The sequence below is a fragment of the Plectropomus leopardus genome, chromosome 14, assembly GCF_008729295.1.
Source record: "Plectropomus leopardus isolate mb chromosome 14, YSFRI_Pleo_2.0, whole genome shotgun sequence".
NCBI classification, from domain to species: domain Eukaryota; kingdom Metazoa; phylum Chordata; class Actinopteri; order Perciformes; family Serranidae; genus Plectropomus; species Plectropomus leopardus.
This window is the reverse complement of record NC_056476.1, coordinates 17,775,865-17,803,234: the sequence shown is the minus strand read 5'-3', so window position 1 is coordinate 17,803,234 and position 27,370 is coordinate 17,775,865. Positions and strand designations below refer to the sequence as shown.

At 42.1% G+C, this 27,370-nt stretch overlaps 1 protein-coding gene across 1 annotated transcript in view; it reads right to left on the bottom strand.

The window, feature by feature from the left end:
* The window catches only part of tmem260 (transmembrane protein 260), a 30,543-nt gene extending 11,786 nt beyond the window's left edge, over window positions 1-18,757 (bottom strand). The window contains exons 1-7 of the mRNA XM_042500870.1: window positions 18,390-18,757; window positions 14,968-14,999; window positions 12,876-13,027; window positions 2,755-2,932; window positions 2,526-2,639; window positions 1,991-2,170; window positions 1,645-1,685 (exon numbers count right to left, since the gene is read on the bottom strand). Of these exons, the coding sequence (XP_042356804.1) occupies window positions 1,645-1,685; window positions 1,991-2,170; window positions 2,526-2,639; window positions 2,755-2,932; window positions 12,876-13,027; window positions 14,968-14,999; window positions 18,390-18,498 (806 nt within the window). The 5' untranslated portion in view covers window positions 18,499-18,757. The remainder of the gene's footprint in view (window positions 1-1,644; window positions 1,686-1,990; window positions 2,171-2,525; window positions 2,640-2,754; window positions 2,933-12,875; window positions 13,028-14,967; window positions 15,000-18,389) is intronic.
* Window positions 18,758-27,370: the final 8,613 nt, after the last annotated feature.

The window sequence follows — 27,370 nt, the reverse complement described above, 5'->3', positions numbered from 1 at the left end:
GATTTTGAGCTTTCAAATAAGGACCTTGCGACCAAAACAGTTTTTTCTGCAGCTACAGAAGCTGATGCGAAAGGTCCCACTTTGATTTTTGGGTTTCGGGTTTCCTGTTTGGGTTTTTCCTTGTTTAATTTTATTCACTCATAATTGGTCTGTTTCCTGATTCATTTTAGGTCCACTCCTTATGTCAAGTCCATAGACAGTATATAAAGATGGACAGCTACCCCAAAGTGAGGCTATTCGATCTCGATCGGCCCCTGGTGTCTGACTGCAGTACAGGTCCTTAGGCCCGCCCCTCCATGTTAGTGAGTGGAGATAGGCCAAACTAAACTCAAAGTACACACCAAATAAATTATTCCCAAAGACGGTACCTGTCACTAAAGGTAGTTCTCATCACCATGATGTCTGTTCAAGTGTTGGTTTTTATGATACGTTGTACAACACGTTATACAAAAGGGGGCTTTTCCACTGTGATTGACAGCTATGACAGCCAATCCGTGCACTTGCATTCAATGGAGCTGCTCATAATTGGCCGGAGGGGTGTGTCTCAATGACATCACCCTCGCAAGATGACAACGCCCGTATCCTGGATATTTTAACCTCACCTCAGTGCAGCGGGGGTAAGTGGGGGCGTGTTGTCCATCTTTATATACAGTCTACATTTTACTTTCTGCCTTTATGTGTTTTCCAAATTAGAGATCATCTGACTCAGATACTTGTTTAACCTGTTCATCAACCCTGCCATCTCCGTGGCTATTCAAAAGATGTTGGGGCACGCTTTTTGACAGCATGGGAGGGATATGACACGTGCAGTGTAACCAGAGTTGTGATGATGGAGGGTTATAGCAGACAGTATTAGATATGAAAAGATGATGTCAGCTCAGGTGCTTTTTGATTTAACTCAAACTGATGGTGGCTTATAAACAATTGAATGTTTATGTAGAAAAAGTATTTGTTTATTTGATGAATGATATTGCGCGATCCAGTGATGGTCTGTTGGGAGCAAATGCACTAGTAGCATCCTGCAGAAGTAGTCCTGTCTGTTGTTTGTTGGTTATTGTGGGTCTTCTGTTATTGTTAGTCCACCCTGGACTGCTATTCAATGAATGAATGGTGATCTGTTGATCTTACTATCATCTGTCCATTATGGATGTGGCACACTGTTTCCTGGTGTTTCTGACCATTTTTGTGGTTGTGCTTACACAGCGTGAGCTCGTCCAACCAAATGCACTGAAGTACAGCTGCAAGTTTCTTCCTCTGTGCTGCAGGAGATATGGATCTTATGCTGTGACGTGTATATTGTATTGTATGTATTTGTGATGGACTACTGCCCGTAAAGCAAATTGCCTGTTGGGGACATGGATGTTTTTTTAAATCTTGATAGAAACACTATCATTTACAATTTTACTACGCTTCAGACCTAGTTGGCACCCCTGTTTACAGAACATTGTAATTTGTTAGCATGGATGCTCAAATCGTTAGTGTCATAGATATTGTTCTTGGTCTAGACGGCCCTTTATCTCCATTTTTACATCATTCTCCCCAGGAAAACATTTCAGTTCACTCCAAAATATGTAATAAGTAGTTGCATTTTGTGTTTTAAATGTGTTAAAGACAAAAAGTTGAAAAAAGGCCTAACAGACTTACTTTAGCATTGAGGTCAGGTTTACAGAGCTCTCTGTCTTTGCCTGCAAACACAAAAACAATACAATGAAAACCTGATGCTGTGATGAAGGCAGCTAGGCTGAACTGTTAGCATGTTTCTTTGACATGGCCAGAATAAATTATAACTGAGACTAGTTAACTTTGCCCTGACTATCTGTGTGTGTGCTACATTTTTACCATTGGATATTCAGCATTGGAGTTGTAGTGAAAACCACTGGTATACAAGGTAAAAGAATGTCACCAGAGCCCATATACCGACTAATGGTACATGATAAAAAAATCTCGAGTAGTGGGTTGATTTTCTTATAGTGAGGCAAGCAGCACGTACCAGACTGAAGGTGCCATATTCAGCCCTCAGCAAGTGGGTGAGCAGGCCTGGCAGGGAAGTCTGATCCCCCCAGCTCCAGCGGGCTGTATTGAGGTAGGAGGAGATGGGCAGGTAGATGTATGGCAGAAACCCAGCCAGGAAACACACTCCCAGAGAGACAAGGCCACGCAAAGACAGCTCCTGATGAGATTGAGAAGAGATTTTCTTGTGAAAGTAAATAGAATAATCAGAGTGGAGCTGCTAGGTGACATTTTCCATTCCAGGTGTGACATCTCGCTCCCCTGACAGCCTCTTCTTCTCCTAGTAAAATTTTACATATTAAAAAAAGCTGCATCCCAAGAAACTCAAACGTACATTTTTGTTATTACACTTGACTTGATATTTAATATATAGAATAGCAAGTGCCTTCACTGTAGATGGGACAGCAACCAAAGCTACTGTATGTTTATAACCATACTTTTTGTACCCGTCTTGAGGTTCTTAAAAACATAATTAGAATCTGTTCTACGTTTATAAAGAAAACCCCAGGACTTACCCTGAGAGAGTAAAGTCGATGAAGGACCCAGGGAATGATGACTAATACATACAGCACCAGGGTGTGCTGGTTACAGAGCCCCAGGCCACAGCACAGGGCTCCCCAGTGTGCAATCTGACAAGGTCAAGCATTTAAATACAGCACAGTGAGTCCAATTTGAAGTTTTTTTAAGGAATGATCAGAGAAAACTGAACAACAGAGACCCCAAATGAGGGTCGCACTGAGTTACCTTCCCCCTCTGGGTGGCGTTTTCAGCACAGTGGAAGCTGGCAGTCAAGAAGAAGAGCAGACCGACAAAAAGGTTGTTGAGGGTGAAGACCTCTGCCACCATGGACCACTGCCAGCCCAGCCTGGACACAGCGAACAGCCCCCCAGCCAGTACTGCTCCAGGGCCGGGGCCTGCCAACCTGACAGTGAGGGAGGAGAGGCCTTCATAACTACACACAACTTTAGAAAGATCTGCAACTTCTCACACAAACACAAGAATATCACAAACAACACCTTGTTCTAACCAAACTGAGTAATTACAGTCCAATATTTAAATATACCAATCCTAGCCTTACTTTTTGTTGTTAGTCACTTTAAAAGGCTACAGAACTTCTTTTATTTGATCTAAGTAAAACTAAACTGACACAAAAAAGGAAAAACAACAAAGTCAGCAGCTTCACACAAAATTTAATTTTTGAAAGGCACAACTTCCCCCAGACTAATTTGGGGACCCATTATAATCTTCCCGCGACCCAAGTTTGCTACTCGGACAAGACCTTGAAAAACACCCAGTAAATTGGGCCATTCACATATCATGAGAACTCCCTCCCCAGCAGAGGGTTGATCTCGAGCAGACTGGCACAGAAACCACCGTGGTAGAGATAGCACTTTATCCTCAGCCTCTTAAATATAATGTGTGCACAAAAGTTTCCCCCTTCCTCCTCTCCTGTACTGTCTCCATCTCCTTTGCAGTAATTGAAGCAAACTTGGGATAATCTGTCATACGCTAAGACCCACCACTTACTAAAAATGAGAGACAGAGGGGGAGAGAGAGAGGCGACAAATGATGGGGAGAAGGAAAAGAAAAGAAAAATAGTGCAGAAAAGTGTGCGTTAAAGGGGTGAGACAGTGTGCGGGATAAAGGATGAAATATAGAAAAGGGAAGAAAAAAGTTCAAGAAGAGAGAGGGGAAAAAAGAGAAAGGAGAAAAAAAAAGCAGCCCAGTCCCCGGCATGCTGGCTCTGAAATATGAGCAGGCTCGACAATTAGGGAAGTCAGGCAGTATGGCCCTTTCCGCCATTGTGTGGAGTGGCTTAGAGTCCTCATCAGCCTATCAGCTAACTGACAGGCAGAGAGCTGCTCTATTCAGCACCGCAGATACAAGCTGCAGGCCAAACGGCTGCCAGGTCCCTTATGACCCCACAATCCCTTGCCGGTGACAGCTTCAAGCTCCATAGCAAATTAGGCGCTCTCACATTACAATCGCAGAAGACAGATTCCATTAACGGTATCTGAAATTGAGTAGAGAGCAGGCCCGTTATCAGACCTGACTCATAAGCACCGCCATTAATCACAAGGCATGATACCATTTATACATTTCCAGCTCTCTGCCTGCCGCTGTGATAGTCAGCCACAAAAGGCCTGATGAGACTTAGGCTAGGGGAACAATGGAGCTTTCTGAGGAAAGCGCGGTAAATCAGGAAAAAAAGGAGAGGGAGAGCGAGAGCAGGGTGAAAAAAAACTCTTGCTTGCTGACTACTTCCCCTTTTTTTCTTGGTTTTTCTCTCTCCTTCTCTCCACTATTTTTCCTCTGTGTTCACTGTAAGGCGAGCACGGTGAATGAGTATGTATATGTGCGTGTGTGTGCACTTAAAGACGGGGGGGGTGGACTGTGTTGATGGGGCGTCTAGGAGTGGGTCTTAATAAGAGATAGCAGCGTCTTTCTTGCTGCACCGCTCCAGGAATTAGTTGTAACTTGAAGGAAGGATGAAGGAGGATGGGGTGGAGGGGGGCAGATGGAGACTTTTGTTGAGGTGCAGAGACCCCCCGCACCCATAATTTTACCTCCCTGCATGACAATTAACCCACAGCTCATGCACCTAGCAGGGGGGCTGATTTTGGGGGCAGCACTGGGTGCACAACAGTCGTGGGGGTCCACGGACGAGGTTATTACACCAAGTGTGTCCCTGCCTCTGATAGTCAGGCAGCACTCGTCACATATTCAGAGACACACACAAACACGCGCACACACACATTCCTGTTCTTCAACTTCTTTATTCTCCCCGAGTGCCTGACAAATCTCTCTGTTAGAGCTTGTCATTCGGTAAGAGCCCAGTGATGTGTGTACAGTGCGGGCTGTAAATGACCTGTCTGTCTGCACGGGACCACCTGGGTCCCAGTCAGCCTCTCAGCCTCTCCATAGCTCATTCTGCGGGCTGGCTGCTCCCAGGGCGTGCAGATAAAGCAGGACACATTCTGACACCAGTGTGGCCGTGTTCCCTGTTATCATGACTCAATGCGGTGCAGGGATGCTGCTGTGCTGAAATGTTGTGGCTCAGTGACAATGGCCTGGTTGAGACGTGGCAGGAGAATAACACCGCTGACAGTGAGACTGTTCTACCCTGCACTGATCCACCCTGCCAAAACGTCTGTGTCATCACTTGGGTAATTAACTGAATGAAAAATACATAATGCATACACTCTGGAATTGAGCACAAACTTCGTGATAATGTAAGAAAATTACAAAAATTTTAAGTTTTTTTAAAAAACTAAAAATCATACATACAAGGAAAGAAAATGGTTAAATAGAAAAAAAATGAAAATGTTTGATACAAAACAGGTTCAAACAGTAAGTTCGAAGGTAAAGTAAAAAAAAAAAAAGTAATGAATGACTGATACAACAGACTCTGGTAAGCATTGCCCCCTTCAAGGACACAACAAAAGCTCAGTATAATCACTTTGAAGTGTCAAAATGGGACCTGCCTCATTTACTCCCTCAGTTCTACAGTACGGGCCAGAGACGTGCCAGCACCAGTCGTCTGTGCTAAATAACAGCACACAAAAAGCCTTCACCAGCACTCTGCACTGAATCAGGCTTCACAATGGAGCTGGCCAAGGGAGCCACTGTCACACACCACCCCGGGGAACAGACAATACCACAGCTGTGCCATCGCGGATCAGCACCGCACTGTTCTCTAACCGAGTGGTGGTTTGGGAAAAGCAGCGCTGGAAAAGAATCACACATTCCTGAAGAGGGTAGAGAGCCCAAGAGAGGAGGTGGCCAACTCGGGCTGAGGCGGAGGTTTCCAGCTGGCCCTCGCTGACACCCTAGGGCTCTCCTCTGGCCAGGACACCAGGCAGGGTACTTAGTAGCTATTATATGACAGGGGTAAGTGTCTGATGCACAGCTTTGAAATTTCAAAGCCAAGCAGAGATTGAGATACAATTCAAGCTTTAAAATGAAACAGTATGTATGTGTCAGGAAATCTAATACTACATAAAAATACTACAAAATGTTTTAGAGTCAGTTAATGTATAACTTTGGGCTGAGCCATGTCTTGAAGTGAAATTAAATCATTACAACATCATCACATCATTTAATGATTAAAAAAAAATTGTGTGAACTTTACAATGTTCGTATCGCAACACACGTACTTACATTTACAGAGTAAAACCGACTACTGGTCAGCCTGTGAAAAAAGATGGACAATAACTGCGTCTAAAATCGCATACTATACACCATGTATAATATACATGTATGATAACTGCATCTAAAATTGCATACTATACACCACATACCCAACATGTTGACAACTGTTCAATATACTTTTGTGTCCACAAACAGTATGTATCTTTTCCAACACGCTGAGCTGTAATTATCTAGTCACTTTTCCAGAGCCTCCTTGCCGGTCGCCAGGCACGTAACCTGCTGTGTATTTTTATTTTATTGTATCTGATTTATTTATTCTCTTTAATTCTATAGACTTTTAATAATTTTTTAATATGTTATTGTCTTATTGTTTTAATTTTCTAGTCCCGTAAAACTTTATGTATATATAATTGCTTATGTTATCCTTTAAATTGTGTCTGTGTTATTTCAATTTTACTACGTGAAGTGCGTTGGGTCCCATGTTTGTATGAGAGGTGCTATATAAGTTGAGTTGAGTTGGGTAACCTGTGCTAACCTCAGCTCTATTATTTTGCTTTAAAAATATTTTTAAAACTATATTATTACGCCTAGCAAAGTGAAATCTTACACCTCTGACATATTAACACTTAATAGGAGGCTTTATTGATGATCCAGAACTGTCTTGGCTGCTGTCCATTACAAACTTTGTCCACTTCAGCATTACATTGTGGAATATATATGCCAGTGTTTATATGCTGTAATACTTCACTGGGAATAGTGTGGAAATTCCACACTCTTGGTTTCCTACCATGTTTTCAGACTATTGCTGCGTTCAAAAGGAACTCTTGAACTTCAAACATGTTTACAGCATGGGAAGTTGTATACACGAAGTCTAGAACTCTGAGTCCTCCAAAATTTTCCACTAGAGGGGGGCGTTTATATGGTCACTTCTCATGAACATGGTAAACACAACCCTTTTTGAATGCAGAAATAATAAAAATCTCACATGTTGCCTTAGCCTATTAAAAAGCATGACAGCCAATGTCTTCTGTGGCGATGTAGGAGCTTTCCAATGTTTAAAAAAAGATGCTGACATTATCAGGTTTATTTTGGCTTTGGATTTTTTGCAGAAAGCCTGTGTTACAAACATGGGGCATGGACATGGAAAGACATTAACATTAACCAGGCTGGGAGAGTTTAATGACAGATGCTAATGAATTGGATTTTAGGAACTGTAAGATCTGGTGTTTAGATGGCTTTGTTGTTTAGTCCCCTAAATTTATGTAAGTGCAATACTAAATCACTGGGGTGCCCCATTAAATTAATGATTTCAAGCAAAATGTAACTAAAGACGAACATTTCAATGCCTTATTTTATGTGTAGAGTAACAATAACAGTGTAACGGAATTAGTTGCATCGAAAATTTTAGATGTATTCTTCAATAACTTTTTCATATTGACCGGCCTGGGAAATAGATTGACATTATATCAATATTGTGATATGACACTAGATGTTGCCTAAGATTTTGGATATTATAATATCGGAAGTTTTGTCTTTTTCTGGGTTTTAAAGGCTTCTTTACAGTAAAGTGATTTAATTTTCTGAACCTACCACACTGTTCTGTTACATTATCTGACACTGTATCCACATTAGTGATGGTTATTTATCAAATAACTCATTGTGTAAATATTTTGTGTATGTAGAAAATAGTTAAACCTACAATAATATTGATATTGAGATATTTGCTCAAAATTTCGGTTATATTCGATTGTCTCCATATTTCCCAGCTCTACATATTGTGATATCATCATCACTGATTACAATATTGTTTTTAGCCATCTTATCCCATCGTTTTATTGATATATTATTGATATCATTACAAGATTTTTTTTTTTACTTGAAAAGCTGTTCTATTTGTGTAAAATACTCAGTGAATGCTTTTACTTGTACCATTTTTTCAATAATCTGGGGTGAAATTATCCTCCACAAGAACCCACAGTCACCACCAAAATTTCACATTATTAATGTTGAGGTAAATAAAATACATATTACTGCATTTTTTCAGTATTGCCAAGCCCTGGTCTTTTTTTATAGCTGACTTTCAAACAGTATATTGGAATCTGAGATGCCACAGCGTAATTTTCAGCCAATCACCAATCCAAGCACTTCCCTGTCTTTCCTGCCTCATCCGGTGTGCAAAGAGGATGCTGTCTGCTTGAACAGAGAGGAGGGTAAATAAGGGTCCCGGCGCTGCCGCTCAGACACCCCTCCTCCAGGAGAGCGCTCCAGTGCTCCAAGTGCGTGTAAAATTAATCACCACAATTCTGCTCAAACAATGCAGCCACTGACATGACAATTTCTTCCAGAATGCCATCTTAATCTCCACCCAACACACAAAAATTACAGGAAGAGGGAAAAAAAACAATTTACAAAAACCCTATGTTTATGCAATTCACTGAATGCCATTTCTATTGCTGCTTTTTCCAACAAAGTCATTAGGCACACACCAGTGATACATAAATGTTGCTGTATAGATTCCATTAACTAATTCTGGGTGAATTGTAATTGCCGAGTCTGATCCGTCTCCGTGCCTGGTGCCTTATTAAGACTGCCTGTGGTGGGTGAGGAATGTAATATTGACGTCCGAGGCAGACACAATCTCGGGCCCACGGGCGAAAGGAATATTAAACTGGTACTGTATTCTGCTGTCTATCTAGCCCTCCTCCCTCCTCCTCTCTATCCCCATCCCATAGCCAGTAATGAGGAAATAACATCTTCATTAGACATCTGTTTAACTGTATTAGAGGATGAGTCCTGGGGGAACCATTGGTCATGCTGAGGATGGGGGGGTGGGGGGTAGAGGAGGTCTGTTGGACTACAATATGACGGATGAGATATTGCAGAAACGGAACAAAAGGTCCAGATTTGGGGCCTTTTAAATAGACAAACCTAAAATTGTCTTTTGCATTTTCAGAAGAAAATAGAAATGGGGGTATTTTCTATTGCCACTTGGGATGAAGATTTTATCCTAGCATAGCAGATGTGAGAGGGAGGGGCAGCTTTGCCACCTGCAGGGAGAGGTGAGAACATTATCCAACAAAACAACTCTATTCAACTGTTTTCACAACTCAAAACAAAACCACGCAAATGGCTGCAAAACACAATCCCCACACACATTGCTCCTGACATGACCCCAACAAGATACACGCAACTCTGTGGAAAAACAACCCACCTGAGCGAGGAGGGAAGGCGCCATCAGGACCATATGGTGAAGGTCCTTATAAGGAGCTGGGGACACAGCACAAGGCAGGGGATGGCACCACGCCCACCCTCAGGTCCACTGAGGTATCAGCTGTGCCACATGGGCCAGCTCTTGGCGGGGGAGCCTCTCGCAGGTGCATTTGTTTAGAGGGCCGCCAGGGAAAGGGAAGGCCAGGCGCTTCAACAGTTATGTAATCATGTGATCAAAAAAAAGTGCTGATGACTGAGCGTTGCGAGGTTGTTTTTCTGCTCTGATGGCTGTCAGCACACTAACGTGTCTGCTCCTGGTTTCTCAGGATAAGCTCGGGGAATGGAGAGAGATTCCTCCCAGGTAGCAGAGATTCAGAGCAGCTTTAGCAGATAAACTGTGAAACGAGAGAGCACAGAATACCAAGCTGTCTGGATTATCCCGCTATGAAGGGTGCATTCCTCCAGAGACTCGTGGCTGAGGAGGCCTTTAGCATTCCACAGGCGAAATGTTTCTTTCTGTGAACCTCTGAGTGCAATCGATAGTAATTATCATTACGTCCACCATCCTCAAAGGCTTGTCAGGCCATGGTGTGAAAACATAACAAGACATGCAATTTGGCCATCAAACCATATGATCAAGCCAAGAGAACTGTAATTGACAAATCAAAGGGAGGCTAAGTGCTACATTTAAACTTATGCAAGAGAGAGAAGTGGCTTCCAAGCCTATCAACTTACATTCCCCCACATTAAACACGGCAATCTGGCCGACTAATTTAAATTGATACATCAAAGGCTTGCCATGTTGGGTATACTCCAGATGAATTTCAAGGTCTTACAATTTACTATTTGAGAGAAACTGCCTTCAAGTACCCGCATTAACTTCAATACATTTTGCCATCTGAAAATAATCACACAAAGCGATGATTTGTTTGGGGAGGGGGAAAGTCTACTTCTCAGCTGATGCAAACCCAAAAATAAGAAGTAGTGAAAAAGTTTAAAAGGGCCTCAAAGGAACAGAAACAACAAAATACATCCCGGAAGTTAATTATGTTTGGGAAAAGACACCGTAAACTGGCGTTGCTGCAAGGACAGAGCAGGTACGAACGGGTGTCAACTGGTCAGTTTTGGCATTTCATCTGAGGGAAAGGCCTGGCCAGATAATCCCTGCAGGGATGTGGCATGACATCTATGCCAGTCGTCTCAGTATGGTCAAAGCACCCAATGCCCTCCGTGCCAGAGCTGAGATGGAGGTCTTGACCATCCGGAAACATCCCCCCTTCATCTTTTGCCCTCTCCAGTAACCCCTCACCAGGCAGAGTCTGCCAGCTGATCCACGGCCACAAGCTCATCCCAAACTAGGCCCTGAGCAGATAATGACTAAAACCTTTTATGCTTATTTTTCAAATTGAAAGCGTAGATTATATGTTCATACTTAAGAGCTTATATGGTGTGACTGTGTGCTCTGGCTGAAGTCCTTGCTCTCCATCATCCCTTGTTGGGGAGTGGGTGGGGTTGGAGGTCCTCATAATGACTTTTCACTTGACCATAATCCAAAATTGGATCTAAATCCCCAGAGATTACAAACAGGGCTACAGTTAACATGCCCACAGTGAGCCAAATATCACCCAGACTGCATGGATATTTTCTGGCCTCAAAATAACTGTCTGTAAATGTCTGGCCAAGAACAGAGTCCAATCCTCCAATTGACTGGTAACTCATCAAATGTATTAGGACATGGGGGCAGTATAGATACAAAGGCAAAAAATCGCAAAAGAAGCACAGTGCTGCCTCCTTTTTTTTTTGTCCACTCTTTATTCTTTTCTTGTCCTGGTTAAAACTGGTAACTTTTGATTCACCTCTGAAAGGCAGAAATGCAAGGCAGGGTGTAAGACTGATGCAGTCTGGGCTTAAGGCCAGTCCCCTGGGTAGCATTTCCTCCCAAGCCTCTGCCCTTCTGCAGCAGGGCTGACCCTGTACCCTGACCCACTGCAGACCACCTGCCACCTAGCACACACTGGCCAAGCACACAGGAAGTAGGCCCAGTGCTGAGCACCAGGGAACACACACACAACTCCATTTTCACCTGCTTTTCCCCCCACTATCACAGCCTGCCGAGGTGTACAGCAGGAAGAAATTACATCATATTCAACAATTCCTATTCTGGCCGAGTAAATTAGAAGTATATGACATGCTTGGAAATGCCCCAGTATGCACAAACAGTGACAAAAAGGAAAAATGTTGACACTAAGCTGCCACCAACAATGCAATGTGGGAAATTACTAAGATCAGCAAAAGGGTGATGTAAGGTAGTGCGGCCAACCATGGGAGATAAACACACACACAAAGAGGGACGGGGTAAAATACTCCTTACATGATAGGGTCAGCAGCAGGCGAAACTGCAGGGTGGTAGATGGCGATGCAGAGAGCGTAAACTGTGCTCATGACTGAGCGAGGGGAGAGATGGTTGAAGAGTGGGGAGAGGGAGGAGCAGAGTTAGTGATCCTGTTCCTCTCAGACCCAGGAGGCAAGAAGGGGGAGATAAGAAATCGTGCCATGTCAGGATTGAGAGCATGCTGGGCAGTGGGGGGTGCAGGAGAACAGGGACGTCAGGATGGGGGTTTGGAGGGCGCGATAATTGTGATATACATACACACACACGCACGCTCACCACGGGTGGCTGATGGGTAAACAGGCAGGGCAGGGTGGTGGGAGGGAGGAGTGCGGCGGGGCTCTGCTCCTGAATACTGAACAGAGGATCAGGGACGACACTGCCAGTCTGTCAGGACCCAAAAATACCACTCTCTGTTCCAGACAGCATCAAGATGCAAAACGTCAGTAAGGGAATGTTTGAAGACCCCCTCCACTTTAAATAATGTCTTCCTTTCATTGTGACTTCCCTCAGATGTTTGACTTGTGCTATACAGACTGATGCATGTGCAGAGTTTGTCAGTAGACGGCTGATGTCAGATTCCTCTGCTGAAGGGGAGCTTCTTTGTGCTTTCCTGAAGATTGCAAGTGCAATTAAGTGACATCAAATCATCTCAGACAACTAGACAACTTAAAGAAGTATCTCACTGATATAAAGAAGTCCCTCACATAAAACTACGCTGTCTCTGCAGTAGAAAGACGCAAATACTCTTGAAATTGGTGCTACATGACCAGAGAAAAAGGACGCTTTTGCTCAAGAGGTAGAAAACCTACTATTACCAGATTGCTATGTGCCTGATGTGATGTGGAATGGTCCGTGAGAATGAGGGGGTGGGACATCTGGGTACTGGTTAGACCGAGGAAAGTTTACCGCAGTTCATCTACACATACTACCCACACTGTTTTGATACAAAGCTGGTCGAAAATCAGCCAAATATCTCTTTGAAATGCCCTGTTTGGGAATTATTTTTATAGAAGCACATTATTCAAAATATCAGCATAGTACTTGCTGAGCAGAGGAATAACATAATTACGACAACAAACTCTGGAAAACGACTAATATTTCATGTTCCTACCTGCAGACAGTTATGCAGAGGGCGCCGCAAGCTGCAGCCCCCAGCAGGCTACTCATCAGGTTGACACTGTGGGCTGGAGAGAGTGAGGGCAAGAGACACATCGCCAGGCGAGCCAGCAGGGTAAAGAGAGGGTATCCTGGAGGATGGGCCACCTAAGAACAAATGACAAAGTGTGAAATCAAAACCCAAAGATGCACTGAAAGATCACAGCCTCAAGAGAACAGCAAGGTAATGCGCCATTTAATATGTGCTTGTGTGGACGGCAAGCTAAGATGATAAAGGTGTTGTTGGACTGTTTTAAAATGATATGGGAGGAGTGAAAATAAAAAAGCAAGAACATAAAAGCCTGAATGAGAATATAACAGGTGACCACAGCGCACTTACAAGTTAATTTTACTTTAAAAAAAAAAAGATCACTCTGTAAAATGTAAAAAAAAAAAAAAAAAAAGAAAGAAAGGTATATATAACTCGTGATATTAATTTATGTTTACTGTATATCCAATTGTAAAGTTTATTTAAAATCAAGTTATATTTACTTGATTTTGTGAAGTTGCTGTACCTTAAAAATGGCACATTTAATATCATCATTTTTTCTAAGTTTTAGCAACTTCAGTACACATGTATTGTGCATATGTAAACAAATCAGAACTTGAAGATCTCCTTACTTCATCACTGGCAAAATGAGTTTTGTCACAATCAAGTTAAGTCAGACTTACTACTCCTTGATTTTTTTTGTAAAATCAACTTGTCAGATTTATAGTGTGAGGCAGTGAGGGTGTGTTATTTTTTTACAAGCCTCTTCTGACAGAGTGAGAAATCTAGTTGCTCTTCTGCCCTCGGTAGATGCCAGTAGTGGTGTGCTGTAGAGCTGCAATAATGGAAAATCAAGACACATCCCGCCTGGTCTGACCGCAAACTGACTCTGCTATGATACCAGAGCCCTCTTCTCCCTCACTTCCTCCCTCCTCTCACTTCTTTTCCTCTGGCCTCTTCCCAAGGACAGTGCAGCTCCCCAGAGCCCGTGGAAGAGCACGTGGTGCTCACCAGCCCCAGCCCCCAAACCACCTCCGAGCCGCAGTCATTCTCGCCTGGGGGATCTCGGCAATCACAGCAATTAGCCGCTAAGTCTCCTCTACCCAGATAAGGGCTCAGTCATTAAACACAGACTCATTCCCTGGCACTGATAACACGAGCCATGCAGGCAGGGAGAAGGGGCAGCTCTTCCAATGAGCACAGAGCTGAAAGGTGAGAGTATCAAAACCTCACTGGTCACCTCAGACATGGCAAAGGCTACTTGGTTACATTCAAAGAGACACAACTCCACCTAAATCGAGGGACGAATGTCATACAATGTCACGCATGTAGGTCAGGAGAAGTTAAGGAGCAAAAAGGGAAGAAATAATGTAGAGACAAAAAGACAGAGAAAATATGTAAAGTCAGGTGTCAGGTAACACTTGAGAACGTGGATGAGGGACTGTGTCGCCAACAGGAGTGGACAGACATGCAGCAAAAGGACAGCTGAGGGACGAAGGCCACAGGGAGCACGGGAAAGCGGAACTCAGGAGCTCTGGGGATCAGAAGGGGGGGCCAGCAGCCTGGGGCCCAGGGACGGCCTGCGAGGCCCTGGGGAGGCCTGAAAAGCAGACAGGCAGGCCACACGGACTGCAGCACTAACGGCAGGATTACTGGCATAGTGACACCGACACAGCCTCCCTAAAAGGATCACAGCGGCGTAATAAACTTTATTAAATAATAAAACTTATTATAACTGTTAACCCGATTTAGTTCATTCTTCGCGGCTTACACACACACACAAAAAAGAGGGGTGGATATAATAAGCCTTATACCGTACATAAGGCAAAGCCTACAAAAGCCATCGCCTTACCATTGACTTTAATTGGATTTGAAAAACGGGTTGCAAATTATAGCATTCTCTACTTGCAACTTAGTAAAATAAGTGTATAGAAAAGAAGGGGAAAAACCTGTGGACTGAAAGTAAATTAATCTGCTTTCTGCCCATGCTTAATTAAACTTCCTTAATGCTTATAAGAGTTAATGAGTGAATTGATTAAACAATACAGCTAATACTTACCCCCAGCTCACAAGCAGTGGTGATCAGCTCTCCTGTGGAAGAGAATAGGGGAGGAAATTAATGTAAACCCAATAATTATTATTAAGAGACAAGTCTGCTCCCAAAGTTTTCCCAAATCAAATACTTGCACTGGGGTTTTGCATTAATTTGCCAGGATCAAAACCTACAAATCTTCCCAGTGTGACATTTCCTAAGCGGCACGCTCATTCTCTTCATCTCTCGCTTCTCCCCTGATGCCTTCCTCCCCGTCTCCAGCACATACACACAGTTATAAACACACACACAAGCCATTAGACTCCCTCTCCAATGCTCTGTCACACAAAGACACACACATATGCTGATCTGAGAATAATGCTTCCAGTCCCATCCTCCCAATGCATCAGGGTCCTTTCCTTTCCTCTCTTTTTTTCTCTCCTGCTGCTCTACGTGCCTCTCTCCTGCTCCCACACTCCCAATGCCTCAATGTCTCGTTTAGTCCGTTGGGCACAAACAGAAAGGCAACGTTGGTGACAGTCACAGAATGAGGTAAGCTGTAAAAATAAGAGCCGGCTGCACAATTTTTTGACAAGCTCTGTGTGAGGCGCAGCACAAAGTGAAAAGAAAACCCCTAAAAGCTATTTGAGGAAGCTTTAATGTATCTGGGCACAAACCCATTTGTGCCAGAATACACCCAGAGCGTTTCAAATTATACTGATTTCTCACCAGTTGTTTGCATCTCCCACTCATGAAAATTGAAATTTGGTTCAGATTAAATGACATTGATAAATGTTTAGGTTCAAGATGGCTCCCTCTACTGGTACTAAATGGGTAGTCATCTCTTGCAACCTATACAGCCAATTAAACAGTGGCCTTGTTTCCCATCACTTTACCAGCATAAAAACTAGAAGTACACCTGGTAAATTAATACAAATTACGCTGGAAACGGGTTTTAACTTACTTTTTAACCAAATCCTTAAAACAGCAACAGAGTAGTGTCGGTTATCTTCAATTCTAGCATCTGTAAGTGGTTTTTCAAAATAAACATTTGAAGAGAAAGGACACGGGCCCCAATGAAGCATCGACCATTATAGAACAGAACGGCTGAGTTTCAGATGGCATTGGCTGCATCACGCATTTTGCAACCTTGCCGATACAGTGAATTATTATGCCTAAATTTCTGCCACATGAGGAGCCCTAACTCTTATCACTCTAATGGACCATGAAGTCAGAACTCCTCCACCTGCACAGCTTAAATGTTTTCACAGCTCCATTTCACCTGGCATGAGCCGCCAGCTACCTGCCATCATTTTACATCACACTTTCTCAACCCTCATCGGTTTCTCAATTTCACTTAATTTCCCTCAGTAGTGGCACACTTTTTACACCATTCAACACAGAGAAACTCAAACTAATACTGAGCCAAAACATCCATCTCAGTGCCACAGAGATGCAGTTCTGCAGCCCCAATACTAAAAAGGGAAAAATATTGACTCAACGGGGTAGCAGCATGGGTGCCAAGAGTCTTTGTGATAGTGGAGCATGGGCACCCACACCAGTCTTCCCATAATCCCCATCATTTCCACACTCCACATTCCTAGACAACAGCGTACCCGCGGGGCTGTGCTCAAGCCTCTCCAGGGCACATCACACCTAAAGAGATTAGGACACAGAGACGGAGACCTGGAGAATTCAGAAGGGTGTTCAGCTGGCACTATCAGAGCGGGCATCCTGCATGGTCCCTAAACACTGTGGAGAAGGGGTTGGCCATTTTTTCAAAGGCCCCGTTCGCCAGACAGCAGCACAAGCAGCAGGGCTACTCAGCGCTCCAATTGCCTGCTCTCTCCTCGTCTCTCCTCGCTCATATCTGGCCGAGCTTTTCACACGCTTTCATTCTGCAAAATGTGCATTCCCCTCCACAGCAGCTTGTATGCCAGAGCAGTGCAAACCTAACAAGCAGAGCCTCCATGCCCTCAAGTCCACATTTACAAGTTTGTAACCTTGCTATCACTTCTAAACACTGTTTGTAATTGTGCAAGGCAGTCCTTCATGAACTGAATTACAAGAATGTTGGAAAACATGCTGGCCTACAACATAGGAATGTACTGAGTGAAAGTCATTTGGGCTATGGCTGGTTACAGAGGAGAACAGATTAAATTTATGCATACACACATAATATGAAATTAAACAGCCCATATTTTTTGAGAGTAAGGCACTATAAACAACACACTGTCATTACAAGTGGTGTCTATATTCCCCTCCATGGCACTGCAGTCAGTATTGAAATTAATTCTCTACTTTATTTCTCCTTGTGGCAAATGTTGGTTAAAACAATAGTTATTGTAGATATGTAAAATGGAGAACATTTTGACGCAGTAAATAACTTTCTGATAACTTTATGAATCACAAAAGAGTTTGGTGCAAGTGACTGAAATAAGTTGTTGGTCAAATGGGCAAAGTTAATATTGTGAAAACAATCCTGGCATAAACTGATGTTAATCCATTGGGCCAAATTTGTTTTTGATCCTGACAGAGTATGATTTTGACATTTTTAGATTTCAAAGAAGCCTTCTTATCACATCCTTTCAGTCAAAAGTAAAATGAAATTCTTTCTACAAGCATTATCTCAATTTAAATTTACAAAACCCTTTCAAAACTCATTTATATAATAAGATAAATAAGCTAAGCTGCCCCACCAGGGCATGAAATTAACTTTTGTATCACCAATAAACACAATGTACAATGTACCAAAAAACACAGAAACAATATATACAAGACGCTTCACAGAACATCAAAAAAGGCAGACGTATGTGTTCAATGGTTCATACAATTTATAAAATTGTATTTGTTTGGTTTTTTTTTTAATGGTACTGATTGCACAAAAAATCCCTTAGATATCTTCTTTTTCTATAAAGCATCTTTAAAATCAACCGTTATAAAGTGCTTCATGCACAAGGACATGCATAAAAGAAGGCAGAAAACAAATGCAAATTCAACAAAAATCAGCAAATATCAACAACAATAATAGAACAAAAACAAAAAACAAAAAACCCCACACACAAACGTGCACATGTAAGAAGAGATGACATAGATAACAGATAACATAATCAATACCAGAGGAACGTTAGACTATGAAGACACTGCTGATGTGTGAACTATTTTGTTCTTGCAGACTCATTTAAATATAATAAAGATGAACCTTTTGAAAGTTCACAAAGAACATGTCCTAGTCTGCCAATGTCAATCATATGCGTGTTTTAAAATTAATGCATTAGTAAAACATATGCATGGTTAAGTAGATTTTGTCTTTCATGTACCTGCAGTACCACGGACAGCACCAGTTTAGCTGCAGCGATTGCACCAATAAGGCACCTCACGATTGGCTGCCTAGCAACAACAAAGCCACATGACCAGAGTGGAGCATTAGCTAGCATGTTAGCACCAACCTGAGTCTCCTCCGGGGACAGTCCTCTGCACACAGGGCACATACAAAGCGGTGACACAAGCGACAGTAGCGCCTGCCAGTATCCAGCTTGTGCTCCGCTCCGCAGACATGTTTCTGTCTAAATAAATGCCGACAGATTACAAACAAATGATAATGTCGGCTAACTGACAAGCTAGCTACCGTTAGCATCAATACAATTCCGGAACCGCGGACGGTAAATAGCACTGTAAACTGCCAGTTACATAAAAAAAAACCGATGGACGTCTGAAGTAAAGTTAATATAAAAGTAAAAACGTAACTTTACGGTTTTATTTGAGGAGTCTTGGCAGTTAGCGAAGTTGTAACGTTTATGTTCCCGAGGAAGCAGCAACCGACTTCACGCTCACGGGGTAAACTCGCGAGACTACCGGACGCGCCATTCTTTAAAGTTACAGCAGTCGTTAGAAAAAATCTGTTTGTTGCCGCGATGTTTCTTTTTCACAGATCTGTTACCTGACACAACCTAATAATAATATTTCCTGATTTACTGTGCCTCAGTTGTCGAGAATGAGCTGAAATCTCACATCATTTTTGTTCACATGGCCACATTTACTGTCACAACACCTCTAAATAGGATGTAGGGTAAATGTAATTTAATCAGCAAATAACTAAAATGATACATGCCTATGCCTTTTTATTTCTTCCTTGGTTTATATTACTTTGTCATAATTATGACAAGTAGGCCTTTAATATGGATGTGTGCTATATAAAAAGTGTCCACACACAAAAATAAAATAATTATGTAGCTACTAAGTTTTCCAACTGATATTTTTAAGGTCAGGATTGAACTCTTATTCTACATTTTATGGATGACGTCAGGCAGGGGTATTTTCAGAATTTGAGGACATTGGGAACCTAACTTTCAGGTATGCTTCTGTTTTATTTTGTTTTTTCTTTTGTTTCCTATTTTGAAGGTTTTTAATGCACTCTGGTACCTTATTTACCCTTAAACTTTCCAGATTGCCTATGCATTGTGATAAAAAATATAGGATATTGGTAGTTGTTTGTAATTAGTATTTAGTAGGCCTACAGAACACTTTAGAAATGTTATCATCAGAAATACATTGACAAGGGTTGAAAAACAAAAATGTATGTATTTATGTTAACAGTGGTGGAATGTAAGTAGCCTACATTTATACAAGTATGAACAGAATTACTGATTATTAGATCTGAGGCATTTATTATTATAAGGTCTATTCTTATTTATGACAAATATATATAGCCAGTATATTTAGATCTGAGGCTGCGAGTAAAACATAAGGAGCTGAAGCCCTTTGAAGCCCATGCCTAACAAGACCACTGACAGCAAGTCTTTAACACCACAGAAGAATGAACATTTAACATCCATTTTTATCAGAATAGCTACTGAATGGACCCTGCAGTGAAACTGTTTTTACTACAAGTTGTTTCAAAGGTCAAAATGAACCTCCAGTCTTGATTATGAAGGTCATGTATTTGTGCATTATTAATTTCTGCAAATTGGACCGTGAAAGCTGTTTGCAGTCTTTGACTATTGCACAATAGATCCCAAACCTGGCTCAATGGCACAGACACAACGTCCTTCACATTCAGTTTAAGACTGTAACAAAATGTATGCGTCATTCTCCTGACTATTGTTTTGTTGTAGATGCAGCGGAAACCTGTTCTCTCAGTGGACTGTGGTGCTGTCGAAGAATCAGGTGAATGATGCTCAATGCATTACAAGGGGTTCAATACAGAGGGCCAGCTTAAGAGTGTTGACATTCCAGGTAAACCCAAACTCAAACATAGCTGCCTGTCTCATCCGATTTGGAGCCTAAAAAAAAAAAAAAAAGCTCCACGCTATAGTCCCTGCAGACTCCCGGGAGTTGAAGAATGATTGATGGATTTATCCAAAATTTAGAATAAATGTTTTATTGTGACCAGCCTTTTCTAAAAAGAATGGAGTTGCATTTTTTTGTGATACTGTGCCAGCAAAAAGAAACTTTGATTTCCCTCTGAAACATTATATTTGTATCGTGTGGTATCCATTTAAACACTCATACCAGAGCAGTTACTTTACCTGCTGCTAATACACAATTAATTGTAGCAGAGAAGAAGTAGATTATAACTGAAACAAGATAAATCCACCCGTAAATGTCTCACAAGTGTCCACATTTCACAGGTTGAAGGGTGACTGTAATAAAGAAATTGCCCTATTGAACTGATAATAATCCCAGCCCACCATAAATGAGTCTGATCCCTCAGTAAATTGAGCCCTTGGTGAGGTGGAGTGGTGTCAGCACCTAGCCAACTCTCAGATGGCTCTCTAATCCTCGCTTCCCTCTCACCACCACCCTCATCGTCTAATCAGTCTTGAACACACACATAACGCTCACACCCCATCTGACACACACACACACGCACCCAAGTACTCACCCTTCCTCACACTCGGGCTCAGCCATCTCTTCAGTGTGATGTCACTGCTAATCCACGCTTGGTTATCCGCTGGGCTGCAGTGCTGCCAGAGGGATATGGGGAGGAGATGGAGTGAATTTGGGGAGGTGGTGGAGGTGGAGGGGGAGTAATCAGGCACGTCATAAAGTTTTCTCTACTTCCATTAGCCCCACCACCACCACCACACAGAGTCTTGCACCCGACTGAACAGCATATGCACAAATGCTCAATGGAGTGCTAATGTGAGCATATTTCAGCTCTGATAGGAAAGATAAAACACAGCTGCGAGTACATTCAGAGGCCTGTAGCTCCCATTCGAGGCACATACAAATCATTAGAGAGTCTGCTGGATTAAGCAACCCCCCCTCCATCTCTCTCTCTACCACACGCATCCACAAAATGCAAGGCCTTTTTATTGACAGCTTGTCCAAAAAGAGGAATTACCAACATGGTTGAGGCCCTCGTTCCATATGGCACCAGGCTATTAACAAACATTAGTTGACTCTAATAGCAGTGGTATTAAATTCATTATCTTTTCTATGTGAGGTGTGTGAGTTTGTGCATGTGTGTGAGGCTAGAGTGCATGTACACACACTCAGTGTGTGCCAGTGTGTGTGATTAGAGACTTCTAATGTTCCAGCTCTGGGGATTTGTAGCATGAGATAAGAAAGGGCATTAATGGTGAATTGTGACGGTCCAGCAGAGCAAAACTGTTGTTTGAAATGTGCGTATGTTTCCCTTTGCTGATTTTTTTTTTTTACACTAACAATCTACACATTGTCTCACATAGAACAGCATCAGATTTTTAAACTCACAAAAACACACAGGATATAGCCACGCATGAGCAAGTGGCTTACGAGACCACTGAGTGAAATTCAATCTATTTGATTTTGTATTTTCCTCACTTACCACATATCTGTTTTAATCTTACCTTAAGCATCCTTGAAATGAGTTGTAATCCAGTTAAGTCCTTTTTGAATCTGCTTCACAGCCATATTACACCCCATTCATCATCCCATAAACATTCGCACCGCTAAACAGTAGCTCACTGAGAGTGTCCACAAGCCAAAATTCACACACTAGATGCTGAAAGATCTGTGGTGTTTGCATTTGAGCAGGTGTGACGCAGGCAGCGTAAAGAGAAACAATGCTCAGTAGACTTTAACAAGTCAAAACAATAAGCAATGTAACAACACATGACATGTAAAATTGTCACCATCAGGTGTGTCGTTTTTGGGGGGTAAAATGGGACTGATTACCCATGACCCCAGTGGGAGGGCCTCCCCCTAGCAGATGGGATGTGGGCAAAACTAAAACCTCAAAGTTACAGTTTTTTCCCAAAGATGGTCTCTGTCATTTTAGGTAGTTCTCATCACCCTGATGTTTGTTCAAGTGTTCCTTTCGTTTAGCTAAGTTTGGTTTGAATTAGGTGTTTGATGCTATAAAAAGGGGGCTTGACTTCACGATGGACAGCTGTGTGTGGCAGTCAGAGTGCTGGCACTTGATACTGCAGAGATGTCTACTGCGCACAGTCAGGCTCCATATCACATCACCAGCTTGAGACGGCAGCGACCATGCCTGGAATATTTTGGTTTCATTTTTGTACAGTGAGAGTAAGTGAGGACACTTCGTTCATCTTTAAACAGCTTATAGCTGGGACATGGTCTTTGACCCCATCAGAGCTGGGGGGTATGACGTATGCATAGTGCAAGTGGAGCTTTGGTGTTGGAGGGTAACAGCAGACGACACTAGAAATAAAGGGATGGTGTCCGCTCAGGCACTGTTAAGGTGGATTCTTTTTTGCGTGTTTGGGTGCACTTGGCCTGACAGAACTTTTTTGGTACACTCAATTGGATGGCGGCTGATGTACAACATAACGTTTCCATATTGATGCATTTGTTTATGGTCTTTTGTTAAAGACTTTCAGTAATTGCAGTATTGTATTTAAATTTCACCCCCCCCCCCCCCCCCCTTCACGCTCAACCTGTCCTATGGAATAAAGGCATAAAAAGCCCAAAAATCATCTTTAAAAAAAAAAAAAAAGATGTATTGTGACCCTAGGCCAACTGCAGACGCTTCATTAAAATAAAGCAGGTGCGGACCAGATTTCAACACACGTCCTGTACCCAGATGATGTGACATGAGACGACGCCCTGACCTCTTTGCCTTACACCAGAATTTGTCTTAAAACACAGCCAGAGCCGATTCACAAATATCAATGTTGTATGCATCATGTTTGGGTACAGTTGTTGGCTCCATTATTTGATGCACAGAAACTACTTATGCACAGGGCCAAACATTTTTGGTGCCACGTCCCTGGTCGTGTCAGAAAACCAAAGGGCAGCATTCTGGGCAAAAACAGTTAAGCACAAGCTGCAAGACACATGGCAAGTTTGCATTAATATTCCAAACCTAGAATCAAATGCTGGGCCGACGAAAATCAACAAAACAACTCAATTTCCCTGCACTTTCTCTAAAATGCAGCGAGGCCTTGAACCAGTGAATAAGTCTTCAGAGAGATTAATTCTCCTCTGTGATCCTGTTCTCATTACAACAAGCAGGGGACTCAAACACACGTAATAACAGGGCTGACTGCTGTTCCTTTGTAACATGTGGCTACCTAAATGATCCTAAATAAGATAGATGACAAGGATAAAGCAAATCATAATCGGCATTTTGCACAATGGAACATAATAGTCTGAAGAGAACAAGGGACAACATACAGAGCTCCTGTTTCCATCGCCCGGAGCAGCACACCTAGTCGAGAGCAATTAAAATGAGAGGATTCAATTTTGTCAAACACCAGGAACCTCAGATAAATCTTGTATCTCATTTTCCAGCGGAGGACACTCCCTCACGCCGGTGCTATCATGTTTGTTATGGTATTTTATGAAGAAACAGCTGGTTACTGACAGAGTTGGTGAAACAACCCATCACCCCCCCCCCCCCCCCCCAATGATGCTAAACCCAACCATTTCAGTGTGAGACCCAGGGGGGAGAGAGAGAGAGGGGGAGACGGGTGAGAGCGGGAATAAAAGATGGTCTCAGACTGTGGTGTTGGAAATTTAGACAGAGCAGGAGGGGGGAAGAGCAAGACAGCACGTCTCTGCATGGTTTCCATGTGGGAGAAATCCACTTACTTGAACTGATAAAGATTTAATTAACACAAGACTCTGCAATTACTCCATAATTAAAGTAATTTGTCCCCTTGTTTGGATGAGTAGGCAGGACGCCACATGCCTCTGTGAGAGCAGATGAGAGAAAGAGGGCATCAGCGGCTCAAAGAGGTACACTCTTAATGTTTGAATTTAATGCTTGATTTTCCAAACCTATTTCCCCCTCACATGTTCTAATAAAATATTTGTACCAGCCTCTCTTTAGCCTGTGTTTATTTGTCTTTTATTTGACAACTCATTTGTTATTCATTGAGAAAGTAATAAGCTGAGTAGGCTGAGTACAAAGTATCATCGAGAGCCACATGAAATAGTAAATAGGGCTGATATAATCATAATCCTCTTCAAACTGCATGGCATACAGCCTGAATTGTGTAATGTTAGCGCCACAAAGCTCGCGGAAAGCTGGAAAACACGAAAAAATGTGATGCTTTTGTTTCACGAGGTCAAATTGCGTGAATGAAAAGTGAGAGTCCTGCGTGAGGTGTTTGACCTTGGCTGTGGATAAAGACAGGAGGGCCTGATTTACAGCAAAATATCAGTGCAGTTAGAAGAAAAAAAAGAAGCAGTCTCCCGTAACAAATAGTGACTAACCACACAAGACAGAAATAGTGAGGAATTAACACCGTCGTCCAATATGTGCCACCGTGCCACGGCAGCCCAATTTGCCGGGAGATAAAAAAAGAAATTGCTGCCAAGTTTACTATATTAAAAACAGGAGAGACAAATGTGTCTTGTGTTTGCTTCTGAGGGTTGTTACTTAATTTACGTGAGGGGAAGAGCACTATCTCTTATTTACAGATGATGATCTGCATATAATTTGCCTCAGTTGCATGCTGGGTAATTGAGGTAAATATCACAGCCTATAACTTGCCAGCTAAGGTGTCCTGCTGATAACTTGGCACACAGCCCGCAGACACCTGTGGCCCTTCACGTGTCAGGTCCCCGGGCAAAGAAACACATAAAACTGAGGCTGAAGCCTTTAAAACAGATAGTTAAAGGTTTTTTCTGCCATGTGACAGACAGCTGTTGTGCATCATGTTCTAACCATAGGTGAAGATTTCAGGGGGAACGCAGGGGAAACATCTCCCTTAACATTTTGAAACCTAGGGCACATCACATTTCTTGCGCTGCTTACAGACACCTTTCACAAGCATTTAAATCTTTGAACCCTGAGCAAATTGGTGCGATTTCTCTCAGAAACATTGGGGGAAAAGCAATGAGCAACTTGGCAAAAAATATCCCGCAAATTGCAAGAGATTAGTACATTTAAAAAAAATCTTTTACACAAAGCTATGAAAAAATGTCTGGGGGGAGGAGAGAAAAAAAGCTAGGGGGAAATTATATTTATAATTATCATAATTACATATTTAAAGTTACATCACAGAAATATTCTGAATTTTAAGCACTTTTTGTCTTGTTTTTTTGTTGTTGTTCATGGATTTTTTTCCTTTCTTTTTCATTTTAAATCAGTCTAAAAAAGTCTTAAATCTCACTTGCCTTAAGATGAAAGATATTAAACCGGGCGAATGGAGGTTTCCAGGCAGAGGGCCATATCAGCCTCAGACTGCAGGTGAGGGAGGAAATGTTGCAAAAGGCAAAATATGTTGGATTCTACTTCATGTGTATTTTCACACATTAAAATTTTTGAAAATAAAAAAAAATCCCAAAATTATTGAACAATAATTTGGCGGCCCAGCTGCAGTAACTGGTGACCCCATAGGGGTCACGACCCCACTGTTGAAGAACCAGGCTATAGGAACTTAAAGTAACTCAGCCTTTCCTGCTTTAATATTTTAGCTCTCCAACTTCATGGAAGTGAATTACTAAAATGCTGGAGTACCCCTTTAATATCAAGTTTAATCACTTGGTAAACAATCTCTCTCAGCACTTCACTTACTCCGTAAACAAACTGTCAGGCTAAATAATAGTCATTTTGTATGTGCTAATTAACCAAAGAAGCACTTTTAAGTAAAATTATAATATAACCAATGCAGCTGAAAAAATATGATCCTGTAAAATTGAGTTGTGTGTTAGAAGTTAATTAGGTTTAAAAAGGTGATGATAGAAGTTCTAAGGTTTGTGTCAATCTGTTACAAAGACCAGCGTCAGTAAAGCACATGAACCCCATCCAGGAAGCTGGTTCAAGAAAAAAAATATTGTATCATTCCACTTTATTTGCATAACCCTGCCCTGCTTAAGGCAGGGGAGCCACCGAGTGATCTCAAAATTAGCATGCTGTCACCTTCGGTGTCTCTTCTGTCATTCAGAAAAACAGGCAAGTGTGCAGACATATGAACCCATCTCACATCTACTGCAGAAATGTTAATTAGGAAGCATGGCATCCCACAGCTCCATTCCCCTCCAAACGCCTAACTGACATGTTATGTATTTAAATCCCTTTCATGTGCCCTTATTATAGAGGAGATGAAGTCACATGCGAATGATGGGAAATGTCATCGTCGTCATCGTACAACATTTTTTGCATGCACACAAAAATAAAAGCTAAAAATTGCTCACAACTGTGCATATTTGTCAGCCATGCCTTGTGTATGATGCCAGGATTTAAATCTGGAATAAATCTAAGAACAGTGTAATTAATTTGGAGAAAAAAAAATACAAAAGCTCATGGATTGCTAGAGATGAATCAGTAAATATAGATATATAGCCCACACATGTCCTGTGGTAGCGTAATTGCACATATAGAGGATTTTCAGGCATCTATGAGCATGCAAATTCAGTCAGAGCCATTTCTTGTTTCAAATTTATTTGAAATGTATTTATACAGATTCCTTTTTCATAATAAACATCAAACTTCCATTTCTTTTCTCTGTGTTTTTGGGCTATTGAATGCCGCAGGCTCAGTGGTCTGCTGGGCTTAGTGCCAACCTCTCTATTGTTGAGGAAATAGTGCCCTCTTGTGGCTCCAGAGGGGGAACTGCACTCATCAGCAGGGAAAGTTGCTCATGCAGTCATTTTCTATGGTAAATAAGAAGAGGCTGATAAAGTATAACGTGAAATGTGTATATAATAGACTTCAAGAAAAATGTCTTCCTTATCTCACAAAATACTGTGTTTGATAGAGCTATCAAAATCCAGGGCCATTTTGGCGACCGAGATAGCTGCATGCTGAGGAATGATGAAACACATATGTAACTGTGATTAAACATCACTGCTATGTTGTGCGTACACAGCCGAGACATCTGGAGTTCAAAGGCAGCGGCTTCAAAAAAAGCTTCATTAAAGTGCACGTACCTTCACAAAACCACTGAATCAGTATCACAACCGTACCGCACGTGACCGTCAGGTTCTCAGAAGGCCTAAAAATCAGAGAGACAACCACTTCAACTTTGAA